At 44.9% G+C, this 11692-nt stretch overlaps 1 protein-coding gene across 1 annotated transcript in view; it reads right to left on the bottom strand.

The window, feature by feature from the left end:
- The window catches only part of DPP6 (dipeptidyl peptidase like 6), a 444437-nt gene extending 443272 nt beyond the window's left edge, over nt 1-1165 (bottom strand). Inside the window, exon 1 of the mRNA XM_068404500.1 lies at nt 965-1165. Coding sequence (XP_068260601.1) covers nt 965-1165 — 201 coding nt within the window. The remainder of the gene's footprint in view (nt 1-964) is intronic.
- Between the last annotated feature and the right edge of the window lie 10527 nt (nt 1166-11692).

Raw genomic sequence — 11692 nt, forward strand, 5'->3', positions numbered from 1 at the left:
TTCCCAACTGTAGTCATTTGCTTCCCCTTACGTGTGCTTCCACAGAGGCAAAACACCCTCAAATCCCTCTGTAAACCTAACACCACCCAGGCTACACCAGCGATGGGGAGCCATGCCGGCCCTCCTTCGTCTCCACGTTTTTTAAACCTCCTCTTTCCCCCCCCCCCGCCCCCACCCCCCGAAAGAACTAGGCGCGATCGACCCAAGCCAGTTTAACTACATCGGGCACAGCAGCAAGCCGGCGGCCTGGATGAGTCCCTCGTTACTAAGGCAGTATGCAGATACACCCTTTGAAGTCGCTACTCTCGGAGGCAGCGCGGGAGCGGAAGGTGCGTGGCCGAAGTTTGCGCTTTCCCCGCGGGGGACTTGCCCGGGGGCGGCGGGGAGGGAAGAGAGTGAGAGCCCCAGAAACGGCTGCTCAGGGGTTAAAAAGTTTCCCCGCTACCAGGATGGGGGGAGGCTGACGGGAAGGCGAGGAGGGAGGGACAAGGTGAAGACTTCTGCCCCGGGGGAGTGTTAAAGGGTGAAACACGGAATAACAATTAAAAAAAAAAAAAAAGAAGGGCGGGGGGAGGGAAGCCTCGTCGCCTCGCTTGGAGGGAGACGGCCGGAGCTTGCACTTGCCGTTTCCAAACATGCTGACTCCGCTCCCCCCAGCCCCGCTCCGCGGCAGCGGAGAGCCGCGCTAGGAGCCAGGGAACGGGGAGAGGTGCGGGGGCAGCGCGGGGACGGGCGAGCCCCGGCTCGGCTCGGCTCGGCTCGGCTCCGGGCGGGCTCCGTCCCCAACTATCCCCCGGCACTTCTGGGGAAGAAGAGGAGAGCAAAGACCCGCTTGGAATAGCGGAGAAACCGCAAGAAATAGCCACCAGCGTGGAGGGGCACACAGGCATCCGAGAGTACGGGGGGGCGGAGGGGGGACACCCAAAACCCAACCCAGCCCAGCGCGAACACCACCGGCGCTTACATCCTCCTCCTCGCAGTCACTTCGCGGCTGGTACTGGAAGCGGGGCCGGCTGCTTTCCTGTTGCAATGGACGCGAGGTCTTGCCGGCTGCGCCGTCCTCCTCGCTGCTCTGGGCGCCCAGGAGGTGACTCGCTTCGGGGGGAACGGGGAAGGAACGGGAGGTGTTGATCTTCCCGCTGAACCGCTGGTACAGTGAAGCCATGAAGTCAATCCGCGGGAAACCGGGGGGAGGGAGGCAAAGAGAGACGCTTCTCCCTCTTTTTTTTTTTTTTTTTCCTCCCCCTCCTCTCTTCTTTTTTGGCTACAGCATGCTACACGCGGGCGAGGCTCAGTCCCACGTCAGTGGAAGGGAGAGTGAGTGATCCTGCTCCCCGGTCCTCTGCACCGGCACCCGGAGAGAAGCGGGGGGGTCGAGAGAGCAGACGGGGAGGGGGGGGAGGAGAGGGGGGGAGAAGAGAGAAGATAGATAAATAAATAATAAAACGCAATCGAGCCGTAGCACCACAGGCCCCGGGAATGCTGCACCATCCAGTGTTGGGAAGGAAGAAAAAAAAAAAGGGAAAAAAAAACCCCAAACAAACAAAAAAAACCACTCCACGAAGACGTACCCCCGATAATGGCGCCTGAGTGGATCAGCATTAAATGTGCTTTGGGGGTGTGCGAGTGTGTTTGCAAAAGCAGGGGGGAAAAAAAAAAAAAGGAAGGGGGGCTGGCTCAGTGGCTGGCTGTCAGCGGCTCCCCAGGCAGAGGTGGCGGAGCAGTCGCCTCCGAGGTCGCATACCAACAGTGTGCACAAGCGAGAGGCAGAGTGGCAGAGTGTGAGACGGAGTGGAAGAGGCTGGGAAGCCTCATTCAAAGCACGTTGCTCTTCTAGGGAGGGAGGGCTCTTCTACAATCACCTCCGTTTCGGCACCTTCTTTTTCTTAATCTTTTTTTCCCGGGGAAACAACTTAAAAAAAAAAAAAAAAAAAAAAAGAGCGAGCAACAGACACCTGATCGCCAGCCGTGAGAGAGACAGAGAGGTGGGGAGGGGAAAGGCGAGGCAGGAGGAGGAAGGCGGGACCGGCAGCTGGAGGGGTGCCGGGAGGCCGGTGTGCCCGGAGCGGCTCGGCCCCGGAGAAGGGGCAAGGGGAGGGAGGGCGAAGCCTCCCCGCTGCCTCTGCCCTGCCCCAGCCGGCCCCGGGCTCTGCAAGCGCCCGCTCCCCGTCCCCTCCACCCCCCTCTCCTCCTTCCCCCGCCTGCCCACTGCCGGGGAGAAGGAGGGGGGGGGGTGTTGCGGGTTTTTTGGAGGTTGTTGTTGTCGCTTTTTAAAAGAATCCGGTAAATTGTGTCTCTTACTATTTTTGTATTAATTCATTTTTGCTGCATTAAAACGTGCTTCAGCGCCCCTCAGTGGAAATCCGGCCGAGGTGGCTCCCGGCAGCACCGGCCCGCGATAAACAACCGCGGTCCCGGCGCCCGGGGCGGGTTGGGCCGAGGCCGGGGCCGGATCCGGACCCGGTCCAGGACTGGCACCGCGCCCCGGGACCGGCCGCCGCCGCGGCCCTTGCGCCGCCTTTGAGTGGCCCTTGCGCGGGTCGCCGGGCCACGCTCCTTCGGCCCGGAGAACCGCGGCCGCTTAATTAACGCTCCCGGAGGAGAAACCGGGCATGTGCACAGGCAGGCAGCGGGGGGGTCGGCAGCGGGTGTCCGGCCGCTCGCAGCACGGTCCCATCGGGACAGAGGGTGACAATTCCTGTTGCTCCAGCACCGGGCTCCGGGGTTTCCATAGCAACAGATGCTGAGGTTTAAAGGAAAGTGGCAGAGTTGCTGTCCCCTCTCTCCCTCCCCGAAATCCTCCTCCCCTTTGACCTCTAGTTTGCCAGAGATACTGGGATTACCGGGCATCCTCTTATGGGAAACATGCAAAGCATAAACCAGAGTTTGCCCACTCCCATTGAGAGACTTTCTGCTAAAGAGCTCACAAACTTGATTATACTTTAGCAAGTGGATTTGTTGGGCTGAGATGTTTCTAAACACGATTCTTACTTAAAGTTTTAGCTGTTAAGAAAATACCGTCTTTGATAAATGCAATTTCATGCGTCTTAAAAAAAAAAAACCCACCTCAGTAGATCATGCGTACAATATTCAAAAGTGCAACTAACCCTTCCTCTATGATTTCAACAACTGCCTGATCAAAAATCTCTTTACATCTGAATAGTTTCATCCGCTGCTTTTTATTCCTATCTTCAAAGTCAGAGATGAAAAGTCTTAACATTTAGATGAAAAGGGAACCTTATCTCATCAAGAGAGAAAACAAAAACAGACGCTCTGCCTCCTTCCTGACGGAACTTGAAAGAAGGAATCATTTTGATCTTCGCAACCGAGATCCTGACATTTAATTAAAAAAATGAGATGAGCACACAATGCTCTGAAGCAAAGGGCTAGCTTCTAAGTCATAGCAACACACATGATAACAGAGGTAACTCCCCAGAAGCCACCTGGACCCCTTCTAAGTTATGTTTTGGACACAAATTGACTACACACCACCAAAAATCTGGACAGTTAGATCAGCTAAATTCAATCTTGAATTGCTTAAGAGTGACTTTATGACTATTTGGAATTGGTGACAACTGGCACTGAAAAAAAATACAGGACCAAGAGAATCAAATTAAAAGAAATAATACATTTTTAACTTCTAAGGAAAACTAGGACACGAAGGAATAACCAAAGAAAGCCACAAAAAGGCAAGACAAAACCATGACGCAGAAAAAAGACCAAAGATTAAATGACTGAATTAAAAAGTCTCAAAGAAAATACTGAAAAAAAAGGAAACATTCTGCCCCACAGCTCAGTTCAAAACTGAAAAAGCCACTAAGGACCAATTGCATTCCAAATACATTCAGTTTGTGGTTTTACTTCTTAAGAACTAAGATTTCACATAATCAAGTTTGTCTAGTCATGCACGCACATATTGTGCATGTATGTGTGTACACAATGCATGAAAAAATTTTGTTAACAGAACACAAAATTGCAATGTCAAATACTTTAAAAGCTCAGTAAAAAACAACCAGCCAAATGGTCCTCATCTACCAAAAATCCTGATCATGCAGCTTCGGGCTGTGATTCATTTGCCCTGAAATAAATAATTACAGCTATTTAAAGGCCTTCCTGATTCCAGCTCTCTACTCCATGACAGACCAGGGACAGCAGAAGGAAAGTCATGTCATGCTCTGGGTATTGCGGTGCATGAAGGAGGACGGTTTGCACCAGTTGGGAACAGCAAGACACATTTCTGTAGCCCTGCTACAGCGAGAGTGACCTTGTGTGGAAGGGTTGAGCAGGCAATTGGAGGCAGAAATATCTTGAATAACCCCCTGTAATAAGAATCACCAGAACCAGTCTGTCGATGCCATTATTGAAAGCAGAAGGATTTTTCTGAGTCATAAGGGACCCAGATGACTTCATTAGGGACTCTGGAGAGCACTTCAGTCTGCCTGTGCACAAGCTATCTCAGGATGCAGCTTGTCCCCTACAAGCATGTATTATGGTAGTCCTGTCCACCTCTCAGGGAGGGATACAGCCCTGTGCTCCTGAGTCACAGCTCAGAGCTGGAAGTCCTCTACTCTCCGCTTGCAGTTCCATGGTTAATTATCTGTTCACCTGTGCATGACTTGGAGCCCGGAGTCCTCTGCAATGTCCCGGTTATATGACCAGATACTGTCACACAGTGTGCACACCAACAGGGCACAGAAAACAGGATAGAGACAAAAAAAGAAACAGAGGAATCACTGAGACATGACAATAAAATGGCAATAAACAAACACCGTATCAGTAACCGGGGCTTCATTACAGCAAAAGACCTTTCCAGCCTATGGTGAGATTTGAGAAGAAAGCAACTTGCATTATGAAATATATTTAAAGAGGCAAAATGTTTCAGAAGTACAAACGTAAGATTCTTGTCTTTAAACAAACATCTTATATGTGAGAAAGACCCTTTCCCTAAATCCTGCAAAAAGATCCCAAGATAAAAATCAAGGCATTTCAAAATAGTGTTCTCAAGCTTCTCTTAGTTGCATATTTAATTCAGTATCCAAAGTTTTGCAAGGAGGTTTGATTCCTAACTAGTGACATTTCCATCAAAATAAAGTGTGTTAGCCTAAGATATTTTCCCTGCAGCGGCAAAGTAATTATGTATTACTGATGGTTTTAAAGCATAGAGATAAAAATGACACTTGGTTTTTCCACGTTGTATAAATAAACAGCATCCCCACATTTCAGCACTATTAATGTAACATTATCAAAAGCAGGTCAAGCCTAAGCCCTACTGCCTTTAAAACCATACATAAAAGATTTATTTTTGGACAAGCGTTCTCAAAATGACACTGGCAAAGAAACAATCCAGCAATGCTTCTCTTGGATATTTTTTAAAAAATATTACTTATGTCTGTTAGGGAACTCAAGCATTGTTATTCATGTTCCATTCTTCTGTTTTGATGAAGTAATTTGTGTTTGCTTAAACTTTGAACTTGCCATCTAAATAATACAGAATTTGTTGCAGAGCTAAGCACGTTTCTAGTTTTCACGTCACAATAGTTACAAGCAGCTTATTAGTGAAAATTTTTTAACAAAAAATAATTTTTCAATAGTTCAAGTACAGTTTTTATTATTTAAAATATGATGTTTTCCTTTTCCAATGAACTCTTAAAGGAATTTTAGAATTTCCTGGTTATCTTTTCATATCACTCCAGAAAACTCCAAATTAATATTTGCTCTTAAAATGCCCGTATTTATTAATATCATAGCTCTGATTTTTTATAATAGCAACTCTCCAGGCGCTACAGAAACAAAGACACACTGTTTTAACTCCTATTACTATTGTTAGCCCAAGATAAAGCCGTCCAACTCGTGAATCTCTGATGGCCTCAGGCCTATGCCATCTATACATCTGCTGTCTGGTGTCATCTAAAAACCCAATCAAACCAGAACAGAACAGAAATTCTCTTTCCTATGTCAAATGCACCAATGCAGCAGTCCCTGAGGATACACTTGATCATTCATTTTGATCTAATGTGTGTGCTGGGGGGAGCACATCATTGTGTCAAGTTAAGTGACACGAGGGCTGCTGAAGACTGAGGGGTATTATATACTGCAGAACTAGTATGCTGATTGGTTCACTTTCTTATGTCATTATTTGTGCTAGCAGAATCTCAGAGCAAATTTTGTAGAAATGCAGCACTGGACAGTGAGTGAGCCTCGGACACAGAGAGGCATATTTCTCTCTGGCATCACACAGATTATTCAAAAAACTAATCTTGAAGGCCTTACAATGATTCAAAAAAAACAAAACAAACCCAAACCCCTAAACAAACAAGTTAGCTTTCCAGGCTGGATTAAGAGAAGCATTGGAAAAATTACTTTTCTGGGCACTGCAAGAATAATTCAGTCTTCCGCAAGTGGCTGAACGAAGGCTCTTCATGGGGAAAAGAAAACCTGATACACAAGTGCTAGGAACAGTAGGCAAGATGGTTTTACAGGATACAAGTTTTTGGGGAGAAAAGAAAGTAGGCTGGAAGAAAAGGCTGTTCAGGGGAAGAGATGGACCCAGAGGGAGCAGTGAAGAAAGAAAAACAAAAGCACACAGAAGAGGCAGGGACACAGTGAAGTACCAGGAGGGTTGAGAGAGAAATGAGATGAAGGCAAGGGAGGTCAAAGAGGCAGAGAAGAAATCGACCAAAACTGGCAGAGATGGAAAGCACCAACATGCCTGGAGAGCGAGGAGACAGGCCAGAGTGGTACAAGGTTAATTGGAGCCACCCCATGGGAGGATTTTCAAAGCCACGGAGATCAGCAGCTCCAGAAGGCACTTCTGATACCTGGTGGATAAATGTTCACTTAGTGGTCAGTAGACAGGTGATTTTATCCATCAAGAGTCTTGATACAAGCCTAAGCCTAATTAAATTAAATCAAGAACATGTAGCTAAATATCAGCAAGTACTTCCCAGTAGCGTGAGCAGGACCGTTTCCAGAGGAAATGGGTGAAAGTCCTAATGCTGGGGACATTTATAAATAGCCTGTATGAGGCACTAGAAAATGTGCTGTGAGGCACAATCCTGCCAACTGGCAAAAGGATAGACCACATGACGAACAAGGTTTTTCCCATCTTTATTTTTTACGATTTTGCAACTGGTGCAGGGGTGAAGAAAGACACAAAAAAACCTACACAGAAGAGAGTGCTCAGGAACGATGGTTGTGCAAGTTTGCTGCTAGACAAGGTAACTGCAAAGCCTAAGTAAAAGAAGGTACAGATGCACATGTGTTTGTACAGCTGTACACCACATTGGGGTCCTGGCCTACCACTGTACCTAGTATTGCCTTACATGTAAATAGGAATTTGCACTGAAGACTGTCTCTCTTGCCTTAATTAATACTCTGTCTTCAGAAGATTTATCTGAGAAAAGCTAGGATGAGATCCCAATTCCATGTCTTCAAAAGAAGCCAGGAAGTTAAGCATTAAAGTTACAGATAAAATACATTTTTCTTTGGATGCCAAGAGCAGTTGGCAGCCATGCAAGACTCAGATAATGTTGCTGAACTGGTCTCCACTATGCATATTCTTCTGTGCTTTGCAACTTGCCAGTATTTGATGCTCAAGTCAGATATGCCACGACAGCCACCAGCTTGCCTGACTAATATGATCTCTCAATGGGGTTTTCAGTATGAAAATGAAACAATTTTTTCTTCAGAAAGGCAAAGGAGGCTGTTGCAGGTCCATCGAAAAAGTAACCATCTTGCAAAAGTATCCACTGGCACTTCATTCAGCTACTTCAGATGGACTCTGTCTTGAGGCAAGAGATTACGCTCAGCTCTCTATGTGAAGGGGATGCACAAGGTTCCTGCTCCATCTTAAGTGCCTGAGCCACATCTGAACATTCTTAATTGCCCATGTTGGGTGAAGATGATGTGATTCCTCTCTAATTCAACACTATAAAATTGGTAGCACACAGAAGCAGCACACCTTGGAGAAATTCTGAATTTCCACTTGCCGAAAAGAACTTGTGCATGCAGAATCTTAGAGAAACAGAAGGGATTTAACCAGTCAGCATTTCAAATGTATGCCACAGGTTTCAAAGGGAGAAGACAAGACAAAATACTTTCATTTAAAGACTTCTTTATAGTACAGAGATTTTCTTTAAACAGATCTGTGACTCTTCAGACTAGCTGTCACTAAATTGACAGCTTTCTTGTTGCTTGGAAGAGAACTAAAACCTAGATCTAATAACCGACCCAAGGGATGTAATGACACAATTTTAGATTTTGGAACCTGAGAGCTGAAGGAAGACCCTAGAGAGAGATATGAATATGCAGAAGAAAAAAGCATATATAGAGAGATGGACATCTCAAAAAGGCTAGCTACCGCTAGGCTAACAAAATAACCTTACACTCCTTTGTTCTCATTCTGGCCCTGCCAGGCATACATTTCTTCCTCCAGTTTGGCACAGCTTCGACAGGTTTAAGTATTCTTCTCTTGCAGTCTCTTACACAGAAAGGAGCAATGATGGAGTTTTGTAAGAAACCCACCCTGTGAGAGAGCATGTTGGATACTCCCTAGGAATAAACACTGGATCAGGGATCTCGAAGGCTGTAGGTACAATACAGTCTGGTTTCTGTTTCCCATCAGGATTACAGAGATGAGGAGCTGTCTTGAGCTGTCTTTCTTCTCAGGGCAGTTTTAAATGTACAGAACTGCCACTATAGGTACTTTGGAAAGTTTTCAAAATGAACAGAAAAGCATCTAATGAGTTCCAGTCATCTGGAGCTAAGTGGTCCATAAGCAGGGACTTTATGGAAGACAGTTCTAGATCAGCTGTCTGAAGTCCCCTGAAATCACCTACAAGTAAATAATTCCTTTTTGGATTTGGCACTAATTTCAATTGGTAGATGGTTGTGCTAGTTCACTATTAGTGCTGATGCATGTTCTTTTCTGCCCATTTGTCTTTATAAATTGATTAGAAAAAAAGCTTACCAGTTCACTCATAGTTTTCCAAGTACAAATTACCCCATTCGTTCAATTCACCTGTCTTAGTAACATAAAGTCTAAAACGACTGAAGCTCTCGGAAGCTATTTTAAAGGTTTGTTAATGCTTTTGGTCAACTGCCATTATGTAACAGCAAATATACAGGATTATAAATGGCTGTCCAAACAGTGTATTCATTTTTCAAGAGGAGGGAAACACAAGGACAAGAATGGAATACTGATAGGAGATTAATAAATTATGTCCTTATCGATTTAACAGAGGTTTATGAGCACAGTTATTCAAGATCCAAAAACAAGCCTCCCAAAGAGAGATTTTCATTTTAAATACTTCTTAAGATGTACATTGATTTAACTCATCAACATATATGCTTCTTTTTAACCTTACCGCAATCTTTCGAAGTATGTCAAACAGAGGCACTAAGGTCAGCTTTGCAAAGGTATTTAGCAATGCCAGGTACTGGAATACACACTGGAATGATCAAAACCAGATCAGTGATGGCATAATCAATATGAGTTGCTGCCTCGGAAAATTCCAGTGGATATTCACATGCATCTTTACATATTCACTGTACGTACTTAAATTTAGGGGCATTTGATTTCTAATTGCTAGTTAAGCCAATATAGATCTTATTGGCTTGCTAAGTAATATCTTTTAAAAATAAATAAGCCCAAAGCTTTGTGAAACAAGACATGCATATTTCTAGTCCCTCCTGACTTAGAGGTAGATCTATATGTATGTTTATTTGCATATGCCAAGGAATCATAAAAGCATGCCACGTGAACCAAACTAAAGAAAGTGTGAAATCTTACTTTAGGGACGTTCAATAATTTCACCGTAAAGATAAAAGCAATCCAGGACTCTGCTAAGCAAGAAAATACAAGCTGCTTCATCATGATCTAAATACAACTGTGACAAAGGCAATCCTGTGAAATTTTGACTGTAACTGATAATTTCAAACCTCTGAAAGAAATCTGATTTGCTCTTCCAGAGAAAAATAATCTAATTCCCTCCAAGTTATGCAAGCACACAGCAGTATTCAGATCCTCTTGTTCCTCTCCACAAAGCAGGCAAGCAGCAACTAGGTAGCTAAAACTGTCACAACAGGGCTCCAAGAAACAACTTTTGAATCCATCACAGTTTCTGCAACAACAACATCAAGACTTCAGCAACACAGACAGAGCTGCATTTTGTAAAAGCACCAACACTGAAAGCAACTGCTGAAAAAAACGAAGCCACCATGACTTAAGGCAATATTTCTGATGAAACATCACTTGCTACACTAGCTGATGCCTCCCCTCCAGGAACACTATCAGCAATAAGCAGACAGGAACAGCACCACCATTTATCTGGAATTTAAGGTTCTTGATAATCATTAAATTGTTTCCCAACACTATATCTTCAATGATTTCATATAAATAACTGCACTAAAAACTTCTTCGATTTCATGAGACTGAGCAGAGTTTACCATTTTTCTGTGGGAATTGTTTATTCTAGCCATTATTCACCAATTTAAATATGTCTTCGCCTATCCAGTAACTCAGTAAAACAGAACTCACTACTGATTCTGGGGATAATAAATTTATTGAAAATATCAGAGTATCCCCATTCAAAGGAACATATCCTTGTATTGGTATTGCTTGGTATTTTTGGAAGTGGATGACACCTCAAAACCAATTAGCATGGCCTAGTTGTGTCATCTAGAAACATACAGGTCCTTCAAGATAACGCCCGTGTGGTACTGACATTTGCAGCACATTATGACAAATGCAGATAACAACTTGTCAGAGGTGGAAAAATTTGCTGCGTAACAGAGATGACATAACCAGAAAGTGGGACAGTCACCCCAAAGAGGGGCAAAACTGTGTTTTGGCTAGAATTTGAAATGTCACATTGGACTTGCAAGAATTTAAATGACCTGGGATTTTCCTACCAAAGGCATCTGCCTCATCTTGAAACACACAGAACTTTCTTTGTATTAAAGAATTTGCAAGAGAGCATTGCAACCTGGCTTGTATTAGAAATAGTGGGGCCAGCAGGACTAGGGCAGGGATCATCCCCCTGTACTCGGCACTGGTGAGGTCGCACCTCAAATACTGCATTCAGTTTTGGGCCCCCTACTACAAGAAAGACATTGAGGTGCTGGAGTGAGTCCAAAGAAGGGCAATGAAGCTGGTGAAGGATCTGGAGCACAAGTCTTATGAGGAGCAGCTGAGGGAACTGGGGTTGTTTGGTCTGGAGAAAAGGAGGCTGAGGGGAAACCTTATTGCTCTTTACAACTACCTGAAAGGAGGTTGTAGCGAGGCGGGTGTCAGCCTCTTTTCCCAAGTAGCAAGCAATAGGATGAGAAGAAACAGCCTCAAGTTGTGCCAGGGGACATTTAGATTGGATATTAGGAAAAACTTCTTCACGGAAAGGGTTATCAAGCATTGGAACAGGCTGCCCAGGGAAGTGGTGGAGTCACCATCCCTGGAGGTATTTAAAAGACATGTAGATGTGGTGCTTAGGGACATGGTCTAGTGGTGGACCTGGCAGTGTTAACGTTTGGATTCGATGATCTTACATGTCTTTTCCAACATAAATGATTCTATGACCCTATGAAAAAGGAAAGAAAACATTTGCAAGGGGCTCAAACCTTTGGAATTTGCTGATCTCTTAAGCCTGAAACAGTGTTTCTTTCAGAACACTCACCAAGGCCTATTTCTAAATACACT

This window comes from Nyctibius grandis, chromosome 7 (assembly GCF_013368605.1).
Source record: "Nyctibius grandis isolate bNycGra1 chromosome 7, bNycGra1.pri, whole genome shotgun sequence".
Classification (NCBI taxonomy): domain Eukaryota; kingdom Metazoa; phylum Chordata; class Aves; order Nyctibiiformes; family Nyctibiidae; genus Nyctibius; species Nyctibius grandis.